Source organism: Notamacropus eugenii, chromosome 1 (genome assembly GCF_028372415.1).
Source record: "Notamacropus eugenii isolate mMacEug1 chromosome 1, mMacEug1.pri_v2, whole genome shotgun sequence".
Taxonomy (NCBI): domain Eukaryota; kingdom Metazoa; phylum Chordata; class Mammalia; order Diprotodontia; family Macropodidae; genus Notamacropus; species Notamacropus eugenii.
The window spans coordinates 214,042,868-214,064,760 of NC_092872.1; the positions used below are offsets into that span (position 1 = coordinate 214,042,868).

The window sequence follows — 21,893 nt, forward strand, 5'->3', positions numbered from 1 at the left end:
GGCAGCCCCCTCTCCTAGGGGCTTTACCTCACTGGCACAGAGTACGGCAGCAACACCCAAACAGCTTTCTCTCGATGGTTGCTGAGTGATTGGGCAGTCTCTATTTCCCCAGCAGCAGGGATTAGGGACTGGCACCAGCAGGCCTGCCTCAACGGAGGCTCAAACCAACACAACTACTCTTTGCTGTCCTCAGTGTTCCTCAACAGTACTGGCTCATCCTGAGGTTTGCTACATCTGACACTTGTCACAGAGGATGTCTTCCTGGATTTCAGGTCTCAATAGATACTTTCACTTATCCTTGCTGAACAAAAGTGGGAGTCACTGAGATCCTCAACTATTACACTCTTAGAAAACTGAGAATCAATTCAGATTCTACCATTCTCAAAAATATTCTGTCAGCCCCATAATCATGACTCTTCCCCTAAGTCAGGGTTACTATTTCTCTGCTTTCAGACAGATACCTGTCGAATTAGCTTCTTCTTCTTTGCTGAGTCAGGCATGTTGTGAACATGTCGAAATAACTCTTTGAGGGCCTCCTCTGTTCGTTGTTGTGTCTCTTCCTGTTGGAAGCAAGGGTTCATCCGGGTCCTTTTAAAGGATTTTGAAAGTGGAAAGTCCTTACTAGTGCATGAGGTGGGCAGATCCAGGTCATCCTGGAGAAAGTTCAATGGAAGAGGAGATTAAGGAATCCTACTAGCTCCTATTTTTTAAATCAAAAAGGGAAAGAAAAATATAAAAATATTATGGTATCCATCTATACTTAGAAACACAGCCATCCTTCCCCCTATTTTATCCAGGTGAACATGATCTAAATCCCACAGGTTTCACTAATGGTAGCACTGTCCCATTCAAACAATCCCAACTTCCTTCAGTTTAGGCTCAGACAAGTACAGAGATATAACAAAAGGCAGAAAGTCTGCTATTTTAACTATTTAGGAGGTAATGCTAAGTGTTTGCCTGGTTGTTTTTAATGTTTGTGGAATGTGATGGAGGAGCAACCCAGAAAGTAAGAAAAATAAGCAAAGACCCAGAAGAAAATAGCAGCAGTGTCTATAAAGATCCTTAATCTTATCCTGGTTAAAGTTAAAGTCCTTGGCAATTTAAAAACCTTTAACTTTTAATAACTTGGGTTCTGAGCATGTACAAAAAATCTGTAATTTTTCTGCTATTGATTGATGAATTTTCTTCTCAGTCACTATGGGCTTTTCAATTCCAGAGCCACAGGCTATATACTTTACCTCATTCAGAGTGGCCCTTTGTTTGTCACTGGATTAAAAATAAGAATACAATATGTACAACTGTGTGATTTAGCAGATCTGACCTAGAACAATTCTACTTCCAAATGCCATTTCTAGAATGGATCTGTTGTGCTTAAAATTCTGAACATTTAAAATACTCAAGGGTGTAACGAAGATCATCTGAGGCCTTGTGGACCTTGGATCATTTCTACTGTACTACACTAGGCTATACTATGCTATACTATACAATACTATACTATACTATACTATTCTATACTATACTATTGTACGATACTACTGCATCATTTCCATACCACCCATCATTATCTCCTCCTTCCTAGCTGCTCTTTCACCAGTCTCAAAGTGAGTCGCTATTTTTGAGCTGTGACGCTAAGCAAGCACTCAACAAAAGCAGTCTGAAGCTTCACCTTCTTCTACTTCACCTCTCAGTCACATACTGGCTTTCGCTCTCACTCACTTTATTTGTCCACTGTCTATTATTATTAAGGCTTAGTTTTAATGCATTTCCTTGTGTGGTCCTGACATCCTGTGTTTCAACAAGAGCAGTTCCCTATACTTACCTTTGATGCATGAGTCCTAGAGCCCAGATAATGCAGCCTGGCACATTCTCGAACATAAGCTGGAGCCTGAATAAGACATAAAAAGAAACCAGGGCCTAGTGGGGAATGGAGCAGTTAAGAATAGGAGGAACTGAAACAAGATTCTGCAGAACCAGGTCTTAGTCTAGCCTCTATCACTTAATAAACCACTAAGGCTTAGTTTTTTCCTCTATAAAATGTAGCTGGACTAGAGCAGTGGTGTCAAAGTCAAATAGAAAAGGATCCCTGTAAGTCCCATGTTGACTTAGAAAACCACAAATTAACATTTCCTATGTTGCATTGTGTTTTTATTTTGTTAAACATTTCCCACTGACATTTCATTCCAGTTTGGGTTATACTCACTGGTTTTGTTTGATATCTCTGAACTTGTTGAGATCTAAGTTATCTTTTCCAACTCTAAAAATTTTATTGTTCTGAAATAGAAGAAAAATATGCCCCCCTCCCCCCCACCAAAAGCCTCAAGAGCAAAGATAGGAGAGTCGGGAGGAAACAGAGTTAGAAGTAATAAAATCCAGGATGTTTCTGGAGGCAGCTAGTTATCCCAGCTTAGAAAAATGAGTAAAGGATTTAGTGACCAAAAACAGAACAGCACCTACGGGGACACCAATTGGCCAACAAGCATTTGTGAAGCACCTATGTGCCAGGCACTGGTGACACAAAGACAAAAGTAATCCCCACCCCTTCCCTCAAGGAGCATACTCAACCCCCATCCCCCCACCCCACCCTGGCCCTGCCAAACAGAAGGACACCTGGAAAGCTGAAGAAGTAGAACCAAGGAAACTGCAGAGTGATCCTCCCAGAGAAAATGTAAGCTCCCTCAGAGCTCTACGGAGCAGCCACTAAATGAGTGCTTGTCAATGAACAGGGACTAAAGGAAAGAACTCAGCTACCTGACTCTTTAAATCCAAGGCCCTGCACACCATGCATGCTGAGGCCCCTAGCACAGCAGTGAACTTAAAGCACTCTGGAGCTAACAGCATGTGCATGGCTACAGTCAAAAATAATGCGGCAATTCCACTGCCCAGAGGAGCTGACAGCAAGGGGGGATCAAAGGGGAGATGCCTCTCCAGGAGCCTTCATGTTAGTAGCACCTTCCTCCTCTATTCCAGTTTGATAGCCCTACGGCCTCTGACTGCAGACTCAGTCTGGCCTTACACAGGGGTCTGAGATCACAGCTGCAGAAACAGGACCAAGAACTAGGCTTACCACTAGTGCTCTGTGTCCCCTGCCAAGATGCAGAACTCTTGTGATTCAAACATTTTGCCCAGAACTTCTGTCTGGATCCCCAATCCTTTGTTTCCAAGTCTGATCTGGGGTCACCAATTCTACTTGACTGACCTTAATGAACTTTTTTAGTCTTGCCTATATAGACCAAATGGTACCTTCATTTTAACCCCAACTCAGCTATCCTTATGAATTTAACCAATGTTCCATCAAACTTAAGGTAACTCTGAGCTCTGATCCTGTCGAGTGCATTCCCTCCCTACCGGCACTAATTTTACTGCTGCCTAAGTTCCAGGATAATACATACCTTAAAAAGTTTCTGAGAGTGTTTAATCATAAAAGTCATCCCATTATTCAGCTTTGTGATATTCTCCTGAAGGTCATTTGCAGTGACCTGTTCAAAAAAGAAAAGAAATGCAAAATAATAAGATATTGGGTAAAGGAGAGAGAAAAGCCTCATTTATTTACAAATTAACTCTTTCCTCCAAAAACTTGTTATCCATAGTAGATATTGACAGGTCTAGCATGTTGAAAAGTCCTTCCTCCCAGAAAAAGAATTTTTGAGGACATGATCTTATCAAGGAGGAATCCTGCGGGGTGGAACCAAGATGGCAGAGTAGAAAGACACATGTACTCTAGCACTTCCCCCACAGACCACAAAATACCTGTAAAAAATGACTCTCAACAAATTCTAGAGCAGCAGAAGCCACAGAACAACAGAGTGAAAGAGGTTTCCAGCCAAAGGTAACCTGGAAGGCCGACAGAAAAGGTCTATCTCACAGGACTCTGAGTGGAGCAGAGCCCAGCCCTGGCCACGCCCACGCAGCACTGGGAGGAATTGGACCTGAACAGACCTCTGGGACAGAGTTTCCAACAGGGAGGGTCCCAGATCCCTCAACCAACAAGTGACAAAGAAAGCTCCAAAGACCAGTGTGGGAGGGCTTTCCTAGCTGAGCAAGAGAGGAACAGGGTTCCTCCGGGAAAATCCCCAGGCAACAGCAGCAGCAGCAGCAGACTGCTGGCAGCTACAGTGACTGGGAAGCAACCCAGGTCCACTGTTCGGGCAGCTCAGCTTAAAGCCTCAGGTGGTAGGGAGCAGCTGATCCAAACCTCAGCCCTGAGTGACTGCCGTGCCCCTACCCAAAACCCCAGGGAATCAGGAAGCTGATCTGAACCTCAGCCTTGAACACAGTACTGGGGAGAGGAGAGGCAATAGGACCATCCTCTTGACAAAGGATTCAGAAGTCAACTAACTGATTGGGAAGATGTCCAAAAAAGGGAAAAAAAATAAGACCATAGAAGGTTTCTTGGTGAACAGGTATCTCCTTCCATCCTTTTGGATGAGGAAGAACAAGGCATACTGTCATAGGAAGTCAAGGCCCCTGCCTCCAGGGCCTCCAAAGTGAACTTAAACTGAACTCAGGCAATAGAAGAGCTTGAAACGTGAGTCAGCAGCTTGCTAAAGGAGAACCAAAAAAATGCTGAGGAAAATAACACCTTTAAAAATAGGCTAACTCAATTGGAAAAAGAGGTCCAAAAAACCAATGAGAAGAAGGAGGCTTTAAAAAGCAGAATTAGCCAAATGGAAAATAAGGTTCAAAAGCTCACTGAGCAAAATAGTTCTCTGAAAGAGAGAACTGAATTCAGGGAACTGAATGACTATGAGATAAACCAAGCAGTTAAAAAACAAAACCAAAAGTTTGAAAAAATAGAAGACAATGTGAAACATCTCATTGGAGAAACAACTGACCTGGAAAACATATCCAGGATAATTTAAAAATTATGGGACTACCTGAAAGCCATGATCAAAAGAAGAGCCTAGACATTATCTTCCATGAAATTATCAAGGAAAACTGTCCTGATATTCTAGAACCAGAGGGTAAAATAAATATTGAAAGAATCCACCAATTACCTCCTGAAAGAGACCAAAATAGAGAAACTCTTAGGAACATTGTGGCCAAATTTCAGAGTTCCCAGGTCAAGGAGAAAATACTCTGTTGGGGGTGTAAGCTCAGTTTTCTCGTGGACAGTCTCGGGCAGGTAAAGGTGAGGACTTCTAAACCTCAGAGTTCTCATGAGGCCCCCCAGGGAACAGCTGGGAATTGAGGCATGAAACACGGGCTATCTCGTGCATTTCCACCTCTTCTCCGTGGGAAACTTGCTGGGGAGAGCATCCCACCCTTGAGATTGGCCCGTGGTCTGAGCACACCTGTTGTTGACTAGCTAAGGGCTGAGAGCAGGCACGGTATTCATGTGCAAACTATGCGGCGGGAGAGCTTAAGTAGGGACAGGAAAGCCTGAAGGCACTCTTTGCGCTGAGGGCCCCTTAGAGGGCAGAGGGTCCCTCCCCTCTCCCACTCCCATCCTCTTGCTGTATGATCCTTGCCCCTTGGGAGGAGGAGGATTCCTCTCTCCTGAGGAAGAATTCACCCTGCACATGTAACCAAGACCCTGAATAAAGCCTAATCCTTGTTTGACTCTGGAAAGTTTCTTCTCTCAACACGTTTATCCGGTTGAACCCCGAAGACCTGGATGACAGGTAAGAAAGGCTCGGGTAGCCCTTCGGCCTCTAAGCCGAACGATACTCCAAGCAGCTGGAAAGAAACAATTTGAGTATTGTGGAAATACAATCAGGATAACACAGGATCTGGCAGCTTCTACATTAAAGGATCAAAGGGCTTGGAAGAGGATATTCCAGAAGTCAAAGGAACTGGGATTAAAACCAAGAATCACCTACCCAGCAAAACTGAGTATAATACTTCAAGGAAACAAATGGTCATTCAATGATATGGAGGATTTTCAAGCATTCATGATGAAAAGACCAGAACTGAATAGAAAATTTGACTTTCAAACATAAGAATCAAGAGAAGCATGAAAAGGTAAACAGGAAAGAGAAATCATAAAGGACTTTCTAAAGCTGAACTGTTTACATTCCTACACGAAAAGATAATATTTGTAACTCTTGAGACTTTTCTCAGTATTTCGGTAGGTGTAGGGATTATACACACACACACACACACACACACACACACACACACACACACACACACACACACATATAGACAGAGAGTACAGGTTGAGTTGAATCAGAAGAGATGATATCCATAAAAAAAAAATTAAATTAAATTAAGGGGTGAGAGAGGAAAATATTGGGAGAAGAAAGGGAGAAATGAAATGGGGCAAATTATCTCACATAAAAGAGATAAGAAAAATCTTGTTCAATGGAGGAGAAAAGGGAGGAGATGAGAGGGGAAAAGTGAAGCTTACTCTCTTCACATATGGCTTAAGGAGGGAATAACATGCTCACTCAATCTAGTATGAAAATCTATCTTACACTACAGGAAAGTAGGGGAGAAGGGGACAAGTGGGATGAGGGAGATGATAGATGGGAGGGCAAATGGGAGAAGAGAGTAACTAGAAATAAACACTTTTGGGAAGACAAGGTCAAATGAGGGAATAAAAAAATAAGGGGGGATAAAGTAGAATAGAGGACAATATAGTTAGTATTACACAACATGATTATTATGGAAGTCTATTGCAAAACAACACATATTTAGGCTGTACTGAATTGCTTGCCTTCTCAGTGGGGATGGGTAGAGAGAGAGCGAGGGAGAGAAGTTGGAATTCAAAATATTAGAAACAAATGCTGAGAATTATTATTGTATGTACCTGGGAAATAAGAAACACAGGTAATGGGGTATGGAAATTTATCTTGCCCTACAAGAAAAGAGAGAAGATGGGAATAAGGGAAGGGTGGGGTGTGATAGAAGGGAGGGTAGGGGAAAGGAGGGAAGGGGTAATCAGAATGCAAGGCATTAGGGAGTGGGGGAGGGGAGAGATGAGGAGAAAAATTGAACATGTTACAAAGTGATGTAAAAGCAATTAGTATTAAAACAATTGACTGAATTAATTATTGAGACTAAATCAGTGACATCTTTAGTTTGGGGAAAAGAATTTTAGTCTAAATTTCCTAGAGGTAGAATTTGGCATTGATGGAAAAGTTAAGGTTTTAATGGTAAATCTGATTTTATGATTGTTATTTAATCAGGAACTAGAACATGTATTAGACTTGCCTCAAAAGATGTTCCTTAGCCAATGTGCAATTATAGTCATATCTAAAACCTGGTTATTGGAACTTGCTATTTTAAGATTCTATGGGACTATTAACTAACTGTTCTTCTGAGTCTAACTTCAGGTATGGATAGCAAGAATGACGGTCTGAGCCTCCAACCCATAATTTCAGTAAGCCTGTGAGATGCTGGTATGAACTGCAAAAGGTGATCTCATGGGATCTCTTAGGTAGGATTCTCCTGACTCAATTTCCCCACTGACACCTGGCAGACTTTAAGCCTGATTGAATGCAAGTTGACAATCTACTCCTGCCTGGAATTGACATGAAGTTGGGAAGATATTGTTTCCCTGCAATGTTCCTACTCTTAGTGGCAATTTCCCATAGTCAAAAGGTTTGTAAGCTTAATACCAGATCTTTTAAATTATAGATTGCTGGTAGAGGAACATCCAAGGTTAAGTCTAAAATTAAGCTATTAGGCTTAGGATTTTAGACCAACAACAATACGTTAGAGTCCTTTAATTCTTAGTAATAGTTTGGAAACAATTAGGTCAAGGGCTTGTGAAATTAGCATACATAGTTATTATATGTGTCTCAGCTGGTTAATGTTTTAAAAAAAAATTAGTTTGTGGTCTATATTGTAAATACTTTAAAAGAAATATCACCTGACCAAAAGTTGGAAGTGTTTTACATGATATGAACTGTGCTAAAAATGAAAAATAAATAAATAAATAGAGGAAAAAATAAATAAATAAAAATTTAAAAATAGGAGGAATCTCAATCCTGGAATTACTAAGAAATCCATGTGAAATTAATTCTACACCATTCAAGGAGCAAGAAAACAAGCAAAGGATGTAATTTAAGATTCAAATAGGCAAGAAGGAGGAAATCTATATCAGCTTAGCACAATGCGCAGAGCACTGAGTCTGGAGAGCTAGGAAGACCTGAGTTCAAATCCAACCTCACACACTTACTAACTATGCAAGCCTGAGCAAGTCACTTAACCTCTCTGTTTGTCTCAGTTCCTCATCTGTAAAATGAGAATAACAACAGCAATTATAGTACTAATAATACCTCCCAGAGCTGTCGTGAGGGTCAAATAAGATAATAACTGTAAAGTGCCAAGCACCGTACCTGGGACATACTAAGCACTACATATATGTTAGGTATTATTACCTTCAAAAAAGCTGAGATTCCATTAAAGATAAAACTGTTACCTAGTAACAAAGTAACATTTTAGTTTCCTACAAACAGAACAAACTCATCTTTTTCTTCTTCCTTTATGCCCAAGATTATACAACTCAGTTTCCTCACCGGGCTCTTTCCTTCTAACAAGGTCCTAGGCTCTTCTTGGCCAAGACCCATCTATTCTTTCCTTCCCATAATCCTGGGGAAGTATCTCCTAAAGTCTTTCAATAAGGCACAACTGGAGACCAGACTCCTCTTCTCCAACACACCTATCTCTTACCCCCAGAACATCATATTAGCTTTCAAAAACCATTTGTTATGCAAAATATTCTACATCAGCCACCTGAAAATTTTTCACTCTCTAATAATCAGAGGAATATAAATGAAAAGTTATGAAGTACAACTTGTGATAAAGTTAAAAAATATAAAATTCAATGCTAGTAGGAACTATGAAGAAATAAACCATTACACTGCCAGCAGAGGTGTGAAATAATACAGTCTTTATGGAAAAAATATGACAGTGAATAATAAAAGCTATAAAATTGTTCACACCCTTTGACTTAATGATCCCACTCACTACTAGGATGTCATGATGGTCTTACTGAAACAGGGAAAAAATACTTCTCTGCACAAAATTACTTGGAGCAGCTTTTTTTAAAAAATTGCAAAAATATAGAAACAATCCATATGTCTAAAGATTGGGGGATGACTAAACAAACTAATATGAATGGAATGGAATATTATTGCACCTTAAAAAATAACAAACATGAAACCAAAAAAGGGAAGAAACACAGGATGCAGTATAATGCAGGATGAAGAAAACAGAAGCACACTATTTACAATAACCAAATGGATAATGGCAATGATGATGATGATGATGATGATGATGATGACAATATGGTGACAGCAACAATAACAAAATCCAGGGGAAAATACACAGAAAAAAATTAGAAAGAGATAAAGAAACAAAAAAGCATATATTTACTATTGCTTTGTTAAAATTGACTTTTTATTTTGAACTTATGTGTAATCTTTATTTTGATTGCTAAAGTTTTGTTAATGTTAAGTTTGGAATAAAAAAATTAAAAACAAAAAGTTTTAGTAAAAAATAAAAGTTTGTTGTTCAGTTGTTTGCAGTCATGTCCAACTCTCTGTGACCTCATTTTGCGTTTTCTTGGCAAAGACACTAGAGTGGTTTACCATTTCCTTCTCCAGCTCATTTTACAGATAAGGAAACTGAGGCAAACAGGATTAAGTGACTTGCCTAGGGTTACACAGCTAGTGAGTATCTGAGGTCAAATTTGAACTCAGGAAAATTAGTCTTCCTTACTTCATGCCCAGAATTCTATCCACCGAACCATCTAGCTGAAGACCCCACCACCACCCCTAGCCAAAACAAACAAACAAACAAACAAACAGGGTCACAAAGAATTGGACAGAACTGAAATAACTAAAGAACAACAAAATAAAGCTACTATTTTAGAAACCTAAAACTGACCATGTAAATTCTCTGCTTTGCCTTAAGATTCCCATTTCTTATAGTTTCTTAAAAATTCCATTGGTGTCTCCATCAATCCTTATGCAACTCTTCAAAATAGGCAAGCCAAGTGCTTTTATCCCTGTTTTACGTATGAGGGAACATGAAGTCACAGGGAAGGGATATTAAGTGCCCTGACCAACATTAGTCATCTAACTAGTGAGAGCACCAAGGGCTAACAACCAGAGCCCTTTCTACTACATACCACTGCTCCATATGGATGGATGGAAATATGGCAGTATCACATCATAGTAGGGGAACTGACAAAAATTGACTCTGTGACCTTGAAGAGAAGACAATGAAATAATTCCTAACGCTCAAGCTAAAACAGGCCAGCAGCCTTCCCTCATATCAGGCTACTTTGACACTTACATTTTTTGGCCACAAGATGTGAGGAGCAAACATCAGGGCAAGGTTGTGAGCAGACATCTTGTTCTTGTCTTGCTTCTTTGCCGTCTGGTAGAGAAGGTCCAGAAGCAGCTTTAGCAGATTACGATTGGGTGGTGGGAGAATCAGGAAGAGCAACTGCAGCGCTTCAATCTGGCGTTCTTTATCTGGGATGCTGGTCTTATTTCCTTTATCATCAAATTGCATGAGATCTTGAGAGGAGGTCAGAGGAGAGGAAAAAATCAGCCAGAAGAGCCTATTTCAGCCACTCCACAGAGCAGATTCACAATAAGTTAGTGAAATCTAACAAATGAGCAAGGTCACCGTTACATCTTGTCCATAAGGCATGAAGAAGATCTGTAGGCCCCTTTACTAACTTCGGTGTCTCCACATTCTTTCAATGTCAAGCTACTTGTTTCATGAAAGGGAGACAGACATTGTAAAGCAAAGATTCTTGCTTTGTTTTGGAAAGACTTTATAAACCAACATGATCTATTTTCCTAATATCCTCCCTGTCCTTTACTGTACTGGAATAAAAATGTAAACAAAAAAGTATTTCCAGATAACAGGAAAATGCCATATCCATCCATCCATCTGTCCCTCTGATCTGACATCACTGTACAAAGCTATACAGTATAAATATATTTCCCAGAGGATAAGTGAGACCAACAAAGGCCAAAAAAAAAAAAAAGCTTCCATTTTTCTCTTATAATTTTCCAGCTTTTCACTATCTTCTACTGATTGGTTTCAGGTCCCATTTACCCCAGCCAGGAAGGTTGATCAGATCATATATAAGAATGATAACACAAGGTCAAAAACTATTGTACTCTTTACTACACAGTGAGAATGAATGCCAACACCTGATCATCCCATGAAAGTGAATGGAGGTGTCTAATACCAGTAAGACCAGTGGCAATGCTATTTGGCTTAAAGTAACACAAGCTCCAGAAGCATTTACTGAGTTTAAAAAGTGTTTTTTGCATCTCCTTCTAAGCCCTTTGACTCACCTGCAATTTTCAGGTGTGCATGGAAATGCCTATGAGTCAGAAGGGGCTCTGGTAACTCTCCCAGAAACATCTTCAGCAGAGAGGCCACATCGTTTGAGTGAAACTCCCCAGACTCCAAGTCAACATCAGCACCATTGTTAAGAGCATCCCTTAGAATCTGTTGTCGGACACTGTTTCCCGGAACTCGAAACAAACCCTCTACTCGCAAATCTTCTCAGTTTTGAGGAAACCAATAGAAGAGCAAAAAAGATCAAAAGAAAGAGATGAAGACTGGGATTCCAATATGTACTATTTCCATAGTTTGGGGGCTTTTCCCCAGCCCTTATAGTGGTAATGATATTGTTGCCACAATAATAATAAAAGAAGCTACATGCACATGATTCTTTACAGTTCCCAGTCATAATCACCTTAAGCCCCTGAGACTCTCCTAGATAAGTCCCCTGCTCTCACTTTAAAGATGGTTCAATCTAAGGCTATTACCAGGTGGATTTTAAGTAATTCTGGAGAAAGGAAAGCTCTAGTTTGACCTTGAAGAAGAAAGAGTTTCCGTTGACCTGAAGCAGCCCAGAATGATCCTAATAATACATCCAGACCTGACCAACCTGATTAGACAGGAGCCCTAAGGTAATAACAGTACTAAGGGCTAGAGTTTATCTACTGCTTTACAAGTTTGCAAAGCATTTTACATGTGTTATCTCCTCTGATCCTCTCAACAACCCTGGGAGGCAGGTCTCCAGGACAGCCAGGGCTAAGCAGGGAGCCTGGCTCCACCAAAAGCCCCAATAATCTTTATTTTATTTTTTTTAGAGGTACTAAAAGTATGGAATTTTGTTTTTGTTTTTGTAAATTTTTATGTTTTAAACTTAAATACAAAAGAAAAGGAAAAAAAACATTGCTATGTACACAGCAAAACATAGGAGAGGATTCAATATAAAACAATAAATTTCCATTTCAGGAAAACCTACGTAATAAATACTACACTAGGATTCCTATTTCAAAAAGTATTTCCACTTGTTTCTTTCCACTGAGGATACACAGTGCCAAGGCAAAAGGCAGATGCTCAAATAATCTTTATTGACTGAATTTAATAAAAACTTACTAAAATATCATAACTACTCTGCCCAAACAAAGAAAAGTTAACTATGTGATCTACTTTAATCACAACATGTTGGAAGTGGGAAGAGCCTGAGAAATCATCTGGCCTAATGCTGTCCTCATTTTGGAGATGAGGACACCAAGGCCCACAGAGGTCGGTGATTTCTCTCATGGTCACCTGGCAATCAGTAGCAAAGCCACAACTGAAATATAGACATCTATGATTCCTAGTCCAGAGTTTTTTCTGGGCTTCTGAGAATCAATCTGACTAATTTGTTTTAAAGGGATTTTGTGGGAGACTTCAATTATACAAACTACACATAAGGCATAACATTCCATTAAGTGTGATTTTTATGATGCATCAGAGTCAGTATTTTTTCAAAAATAATCTTTCTCAAGGTAATAGGAAAATGTAATTTGACATGTGAAGGAGACTTTTTCACATACAACAACGTATAAAACAAAGTCAAACTATACATGAGCTGTATTAAATACACAAACATGTCACAAAACTTGGAACCCAAATTATATATAGGAAGTTTCTTGCCATGGAGTAGCTCACATGCTAAAAACTATACATTCTAATAATGAAAAGGATAGAAAAATTGGGGACAGACTTACTTTTGTGTAGATATTCAATCAGTTGATATATTTGAGCAATGCCTTCTTCTGTCAATGGTGACCCAAATACAACTCCTTTTTCTAGAAAACCATAAAGTAAGGCAGTGAACAAGTTTGCACATATCGTACAGAATCATCTTACTTAAAGTCTTGCAACATCCTAAGTAAACAGAACATGGTTATGTATCTTACTGAGCTATAAAATGGTTTCACAGGGTCAATAAATTAACGTTAATTTACAAGCTCACTGCAAGGTTAATGCACTGTACTAAACAATACTAAGCAATGCCACAAGCAATATTAAGGATCCTTTAATTTATTCTTTCTCTCCAATGTTCAGTATTAGACCACAAGCTTCTTGAGGGTAAAAAAATCTTTCTGCTTTATTCTATAGAATGTCTGACATAATGTCACATATACATGTAGGCACTTAAGTACAACATAACATCACAGCAGTGTTATCCACAAGTGTATCCAGCTAGTTAAGTTAGTTTTTGGACTAACTTCACTATACCGATGGTTAGGATTTCAAAATGTTGATACCTTCTCACATAAATAATTTACTATATTTAACAAAAATCAGATGTGATCTCATTAATACCGCATCAATAACAGTCATTCTTCCATTTCTTTGGGGGAAGTATTTTGAGTCATGGTCAAACAGGTAAGGGATCCAGCCCCTCATCCTCTTATGCCTCAACTACTACAACAGCTGCTCAGAGGGTCTGTCTACCTCAAGATTCTCCCCACTCTAGTCCTTCCCTTCAGCTGCCAAAGTGATCTCCTAAAACCCAGTTCTGACCATGTCTGTCTATTTGTCTGTGTCTCTCTCATATACACACACACACACACACACACACACACACACACACACACACACAACACACATCCCAATTCAACCAACTCTAGTGGTTCCCTATTAGTTCCAGGATCAAATATAAAATCCTGTTTGATTTTTAGAGCCTTTCCTCACTCTTCAGTCTTCTTATACTTTACTCTCCCCTCCTCACACTTGGTGATCCATCTCCAACTGCAAGAACTTACACTGGCTGTGGCCCTTCTCATCTCCAGCCTTTAGCTTCCCCAGCTTTCTTCAAGTGTTGGCTAAAGTTCACCTTCGGCAAAAAGCCTTTCCCGAATCTCCTTCATCTGCCCCCTGAGACTACTCCCAATTTACTCTACATGCACCTCACTTATACATAATCTCCACGTTGTCTTCCCCATTGGATTGGGAGCTCCCTGAGGGAAGAAGTAGTCTTTTGCTTTTCTTTGTATCCCTCGCATTCAGCACCGTACCTGGCACATAGCAGGCATTTAATTAATAAATGCTAGTTAACTGACTTTTACTTGTAACACTCTAAGAAAATCTTTCTATATTTTTAAGGTTTTAGGTATATTTACTTCAGCTTAATAGTTCTATTTACTTGGACTATATTTATAATTTTATGACTAGATTACAATTTTAGGGGGGTCCTGACCTGGGATTTCATTGTGGTAGGCACTCTCAGTGAGGAAACTCCTTCTAATGCAGACCAGCAACTATCTGCAACATATATGTAGTCTTAGAAAGTTTCCTGGGGCACAGAGAGCTTAAGTGACTTCCCCAAGAAGAAACAGCCAGAATGGGTCAGAGGAAGGACTTGAACTTGAATCTTCTTGCTCCCAGATTGGCTCCCTCATCACACTTCCCACTGTGATTATATTATTCATAATAGTGAAAAGACTACACCAAAAACTCTTGCACAAACCCATACTGCTCATTCGATCAAGAATCACCACAGAGGTGAACATTAGAGGAGTTCTATATTGTATCCTGACTGTCCTTGATAAATCCATTTCCCACCTTTGCGCTTGAGAGACACGAGTGATCTGAAGAACCCTGACGCTGTGCCAGCCCCACTGGGTAACTTCAGGTCCACCTCCCCCATCAACTGAGCCAATTCCGTCCCAGGCAGGTCAATAAGTCTGGTGATATTGCTAACCACTAGCTCAGTGAAAACATCGGGCTTCTCGTGTCGGAGCTTCTCCACAAAGAAGTCAGGGTTAAAGATGATGGGCTGCCCTCGAAGAGAAGCATCATTGCAGATGACAAAATTACAGATGGCATCACTGAAAAGAGAAAAAAGCATTTCTGTTTAAATTTCTGAATGTACTTTACATGCTTACTGATGGCAATAAAAACCATTCAAATAACAATCAAAACCTTTTGTTTACAAACAGGAAGAAGACAGTCCACGACCTGTTCAGACTCTCATCACCCTAATTAACAGCACTTGCGAAGTCAGCAATCCCAGTAAAACTGCCGAATTATTTTCATGATGTGGTCTGAAGCTCCCTACAGGCCCTTTCAGCTCTCAGTCTACAATTCTGTTTCCAGCCAAATAGGAAGGAACTCCCTGACATATAACACAAGAGAGGGAAGGAGAGAAGAGGACCGTAGGAGGGAGGCTTGGGAAAATGCATAAGGAGATGGAAGCATAGTTATCAGAGGGGCTCCTCTACAAGAAGGTGGTCAGGACAGGGATAAGACTGCAGGATGCTCAGCATCACAGATCAGATGAACACACTCAGTAGATACACTGTGCAAAAGAAAAGACTTAAGAAGCATGTGGCATCTTCAAGCACCTGAAAGGCTGTCACATCAAAGTGGGACTATATCTGTTCCGTTTAGCCCCAGTGGGCAACCCTAGCAGCAAGAGCAGAAGTTGCAGAGGCAAATCCCCAGGGCCATTCGAGCTGTCCAGATGTGACATGGGCTGTCAAGAGATAGGGACAAAACTCAAAGGGGGGAGGGGATGGGGAGAGGCTGGAGGAACATTGTCAAGGCAGTTCTAGATCAGGAGAAAGGGACCAAGCACTGATGTAGTACTTACTATGTGCCAGGCACTGTGCTAAATGCTTTACAATTATTATCTCATTTGATGCCCACAAAAACCCTGAGAAATAAGTGCTATTACTTCCCCCCATTTTACAGATGGGGAAACTGAGGCAAACCCAGGCAAAATGACTTGCCCAGGTTCACACAGATAGTGAAGTGTCTGAGGCCCCAGTCACAGAGGCGGCAGACCAGAGGCAGGTGACAGGAAAAGATTCCCTTCTGGGTGTGTGTGATAATCAATGACTTCTGGAGCCTCTTCCAACTCTTAAATTCTGTAATCATTCTCATTTTCCAAGTCAAGGAAACAGCACACACAGAGACAGAGCCTATCAGGTTTGTAAGCGCAACTACAGAGAAAGTAAGAAAATCAGCCCTCGTTTTGGCCAAATTTGCCTATTTTTAAAAACCCAAACCCAATTTTTATTACTGCCTTAATCACGGACAGAAGAAGAAGGGAGGAGAGGGTAAAACAAGCTTGTCTATCACTCAGATGGGGCCTCAAGGAGTATAATGGACTAGAAGTGAGAAGGCAGATCATAAGGCTTGGTTTCAGGAAGACCAATGTCTAACTGAACTAGGAGTCACTAAAGCCAACGATCCAGGCTTGGACTTAGGTCGAAGAGAAGCAGGTCAGGAGTTCAGAGTCAGAAACCTAAGTCGAAGTAGGACATAAACAGAGTAGGGAGGCAGCTCCTTGCCTGAGGTCCTAGAGCAAAGTTATGAAGGCTTTTATGGAGTTCTGCTTTAAAGGATAGGCTGTGGTAGCTTAATGGAACTTTAACTAAATTCACATGATGGCTCAGAGAATGAATTTTCAGCAACCAATGGGACAAGTCACATGTAAATTCTGCTAATCCTTCATTATCAATTTCTATAACACTTTTTTAAATTATGAATGAAAACTGCCTAGAACTTTTATGAATAGACAGCAAAATGAAAATAGAAAGAACTCATTCACTACCTCAAATAAATCCCCAAATGAAAACTGTCAGGAAAGTGACAACCAACTCCAGACCTTGCAGGTTAAAGAAAAAATACTGCATCCAAAAAGTTCAACTATCAAGGAACCACAGCCAGGATTACACAATATTTGGCAATTACAACTTTAAAAAGTGGAAGAACTTAGAATATAATGTTCTAAAAGACAAAATAAAAAAGTGAATCATTCACTCAGCAAAAGTGAATATAATCCTAAAGAGGAAAATGCAGATATTTAATAAAATAGAGGACTTCCAAAGATCGCTGATGAAAAAGTGAGGGTTAAGTACAGAAAAGGAAATGTAAACAGAAGAATCAAAAGACTTAGAAAAGCAAATACATTTGAGCAAATGGAAGAGAATTATGATGAACTGTCCATATACTAATAAAAGGAGAAGAAGTAAGTGTCTCCTCAGAACCTCTCAGAACTCAGAACCCTCTTCAAGGGTCATAAAAGGAGTTAAATAAGACAGGACAGCCTGGGGGGTGGTTTTATTATGTCTTAATAATCTTAAGAAGGAAAAACAAAAGGAGAAAACCTGAAATGCATTACATAGGCTAGGGGAGAAAGAGAAAGGAAAGGAATGGACTCTACCATCTTATAAAACTGGGGTAAAACGGGTATGAAAACATAGAGGAAGGTGTAGAGGGCAGGAATCACATGAAACTTACATTTAAACTGGACAAAGAAACAAAAGGGAGTTGAATGCACACAACTCCATCACAAAAAATTAGAGGGAAACAAGCAGGAACAAGGAATAGAGAGAGTGAGGGAATAAGAAGAGGAGATTCATAAAGAGATTAGTCATAAGCAAAACAACTCCAACTTTGAAGGTGGATGATAAAGAGGATGAGGTGGTACACCCCTCTAATCCCTGCCACAGAGAGGCTGAGCCCTAGGGAAGGGGCGGTGCAGGAGAAGTTGCAGTAAACTGGCCCAGGATATATATATACAGCAGCTTCTCCTCCAGTGAGTATGTAAACACTTGATTATAGATTTCCTTCCAGTAGCTCAAATGTATTTCTTTTTTTAGGTTTTTCTTGACTCCTATATTCACATTTCAGTTTCTATAACTTCCAGGCTGATCAATACCAGGATCAGGTCCATTAGTACCTGGGGGGCATAGGGTGACCCAGGCTCAGTTAAATTAAATTTAAAAAAAAAAAAAAAGGAAAGCATAAGAACCTGTGATCAGAGACTGAGAAAGGAAGAAAAGAAAAAGGACAGTAGAACTGAAGCAGGTTAATACTTCTAAAAACTCTCCACTTGTACCACCATCTTCTTTGTAAAGAGAGTAGGAGGCACAGAGGAAAAGTATAAAAGGATAAAGAGAAATACACAATTATCAGCTGTAATCCTGACTGTGAATAGCATCCATAAAGTGAAGAAGGATGGCATTTACTCATCTTTGGTCTTTTTTAAAAAATTTTCTCAGTGACTTTTAGCACCTGGTTCATGATTTTCGCTCTCTATCCCATCTCCTGCATCTTTGTGGACTTCAGCATTCAAAGTTGAAAATTCTCCCAAATAAGCTAACCATACAGTTCCTCAACTTCTTCAACTCTAATTATTTCCCCAACTCAATCAAAAAGTATTTGTTTCAGGACACCCTGGTAGGTGCTATGGAATATAAATACAAAGAATGGAAAAATCCCTCCTCACAATGAGCTTACATCCTAAAGAGGGAGACAACTACAAAAATGTATACATTATAAAATTAATAAATACATATAAATATACGGATTTCAACTACAAATCATGGTCACACCTTAAATATCATCATCTCTCATAATAATACTCTCCAAGATCCAGAACATTGAAATTCCACTCATTTCCTTATTTTCTACTTATCCCAGTTTCTCACTCCCACTCAAACTACTCTACACCCTTGTCATTCTTTGGCTTTACTAGACACCATCCATAAGTAGGACTTCAAGGTTTGCCGTTTTAATGTTTCACTAACTAAACTACCATTCCATACTCCTTGCTCCACTGTGCTACTTCCAAACCAGTCTTCTACTGCCATCACTCAATGGCCTTTTCTTTTCTCATGGTCTCTAAAATCCATTTGTACAATCCCCTAGTCCTCCTTTGGGTTGTCATCTGCTGGTCTCCAGGTCATCCTCTCAATTTTTTCAGTAGAATGCCTGCCTCTTTGACCAGTCACAGATCCTGACTTGCAAATGGTCATGCTTTAGTAGTCTTTATAATCTGATTCCTCTACTACTGCTCCAGAACTGCTGAACAGCTGGAGAAAATAATGACTGATTTTACACAGCAAAAATTTATGGCACATAACCCACAATAGCTGGGATTTCATTGCTGCTTAATAATCCTACTCTGCCATTAGTGATTTATTGAGTTCCCCAGAACAACTGTTATAAAATTTCTCATCTCTCCTCTCACCAACAGTCATATCCCTTATTCTCTGCCCACAGAAAACGACCTGGCCTGCTTCTACACTGAGAAGACTGAGACCAGCAACACAAACTATCGGCTTCCTTCTTCAGTTCCTTAAAGCTTCTCAGTATGATTATCCTCTCTATTCTTCCCTCTTTGAACACAGAGAGAAGCCACTGCTACTCAGCTCTCTACAGGTACCCTTGGCAACACAAGTCCTTAACTTCTTCAAATCCAACCACTTTCTCCCTACCTCATCCTGAACCTTGCTCCAGGAGCCATCCTCTCATTTTCATCATGTCTCTTTTAACCTTCAACATTTCCTATTCAGTCTTCCCACTGGGCTTACCAATATGATCAGGTTTCTCTGATTCTTAAAAAATAAATAAATAAATGAAAACTTCCCTTAACCCTTCTATTACCATCCAATCACTGCCCCCTCCCCCATCACTCCTTTCCCCTTTACTGATAAATTTATTCAAAAAGCTGTCCAAATCTGATAATGATCCAAATTTATATGGTATTTTAAAATTGACAAAGCATTTTTTTCAAAACCATCCCTTCCAAAAGAGAAATGTAAAGGCAAGTTCTGTTACCCAAGATCCACATAATTTGTGCTAAACAAAATATGGTCCTCACCATTTCATCAGCACCTGCTTTGTTATCCAGGCCACAAGCCCCACGTTCACACCTCCTATGCCTATGCTGGGCTTGTTCTGCAGGGGAAACCTCAGAAGAAGAAAAACTCCCAGCCTACCTGCTCTCTCACACAACAATGAAGTCTCAACTGCATTCATGATCTCTCTGAGCAGAACACACCCAATGATTCTCCATTCTTGGGCTACTCCCCAAACACACTCAGTGAAGGTTCTTCTGATGTCCTGCCTGTGCACCCAAGCTGCCATCTAACTCCCTCAAAACCACATAAGCCAGGTTTTCTTGCTGATGCTGCTAAGTACCACTATTCACCATGCCCCAGAACTTTTTATCATGTCCCTTTCTACTCTAGGCTCAGTGACCTGTATCCATCTTCCCCATTCAATATCCTAGGAAACCAAGTGTTGTTCAGTTGTGCCCAATTCTGCAATCCCATTTAAGGTTTTCTTGGCAAAGATACTGGAGTGTTTTGCCATTTCCTTTTCCAGCTCATTTTACAAATGAGGAAACTGAAGAACATAGGGTTAAGTGACATGCCCAGGGTCACACAGCTAGCAAGTGTCTGAGGCCAGATCTGAACTCAGGAAGATGAGTTTTCCTACCTTCAGGCCCAGGACTCTTATCTATTAAGCCATCTGACTGACCAGGAAACTAGGTGGCACAGTGTATAATGTTGACCTTGAAGTCAAGTCAACAAGCATTTATTAATTACTCATTATGTGCCAATGTATTAAGCAATGGGGATACAAAGAAAGGCAAAAACTGACACTGCCGTTAAGTAGCTTTTAGTCTAATCAGGGAAACAACATGAAAACAACCATGTGGGTGTTACTGTGTCAAGTCCCTATCCAATAAATTCCAGTTCCTCCCTTTGGCTTTTAAGATCAAATCTGAACTCCTTAAAGTCCTTTAACAGCCTGGTCCCATGCCGCCTTTCCTGGCTTATTCCACTTCCCTCCTCCCTCTGGTTCAGCCAAGCTGGCCTTTTGGCTGACACACACAGAACACTATCTTCCCTCTATCTTGGCACTAATTGGCCCCCAGGCCTAAACCCCCTTCTCACACCTGCCTCTTGGAATGCCTTGTTTCCTTCAAGCTTCAGCTCTGTCACCACCTTCTACAAACCTTTCCTGATCCCCCAGCTACTAATACTTTACCCACAAAATGCTATATATTTTGTTAAAATGTGTGTATCTAGGGGGCGAAGCCAAGATGGCACAGTAGAAAGACACATATACACTAGTGCTTCCCTCACAGCCCACAAAATACCTGTAAAAAATGACTCTCAACAAATTCTAGAGCAGCAGAAGCCACAGAACAAAAGAGTGAGAGGTTTGCAGCCAAAGACAACCTGGAAGGACGACAGGAAAGGTCTATCCCATGGGACACTGAGTGGAGCAGAGCCCAGCCCTGGCCACATGGCACTGAGAGGAACAGGACCTGAACAGACCTCTGGGGCAGAATTCCCATAGGGAGGGTCCTAGATTCCCTCAACCCACAAGTGACAAAGAGAGCTCCAAAGGTCAGCATGGGAGGGCTTTCCCAGCTGGGCAAGAGGGAAAGGCCCCAGGCAGCAGCAGTAGCAACATCAGCAGCAGTGGAGGGTAGGCAGGAAGCAACCTGGGTCCATTGTCCAGGCAGCTCAGCTTAAAGCCTCTGGGGGAATTGAGCAGATCATCTGAACCTCAGCCCTCAGTGGTGGACCCGCCCCCACCCAAAACCCCTGGGGAATTAAGCAGCTGATCAGAACCTCAGCCTTGAACACAGTACTGGGGGGAGGAGGAGCACTAGGATCCTCCTCTTGACAAAGGATTCAGAAGTCAAGTAACTGGCTGGGAAAATGCCCAAAAAAGGGGAAAAAAAAACAAGGCATCTCCTTCCATCCTTTTGGATGAGGAAGAACAAGGCATACTATCACAGGAAGTCAAGGCTTCTGTCTCCAGTACCTCCAAAATGAATATGAAATGGGTTCAAGCAATAGAAGAGGTTGAAA

General features: G+C 40.6%; 1 protein-coding gene across 2 annotated transcripts in view; it reads right to left on the reverse strand.

Moving 5' to 3' along the window:
- Nucleotides 1-21,893, reverse strand: part of ARHGAP19 (Rho GTPase activating protein 19) — a 51,186-nt gene that overhangs the window by 13,848 nt on the left and 15,445 nt on the right. For both annotated transcript variants that reach the window (XM_072626575.1, XM_072626566.1), the window contains exons 2-8: nt 14,830-15,095; nt 12,987-13,067; nt 11,271-11,480; nt 10,249-10,475; nt 3,390-3,476; nt 1,820-1,885; nt 462-653 (exon numbers count right to left, since the gene is read on the reverse strand). In XM_072626575.1, coding sequence (XP_072482676.1) covers nt 462-653; nt 1,820-1,885; nt 3,390-3,476; nt 10,249-10,475; nt 11,271-11,480; nt 12,987-13,067; nt 14,830-15,095 — 1,129 coding nt within the window. The remainder of the gene's footprint in view (nt 1-461; nt 654-1,819; nt 1,886-3,389; nt 3,477-10,248; nt 10,476-11,270; nt 11,481-12,986; nt 13,068-14,829; nt 15,096-21,893) is intronic.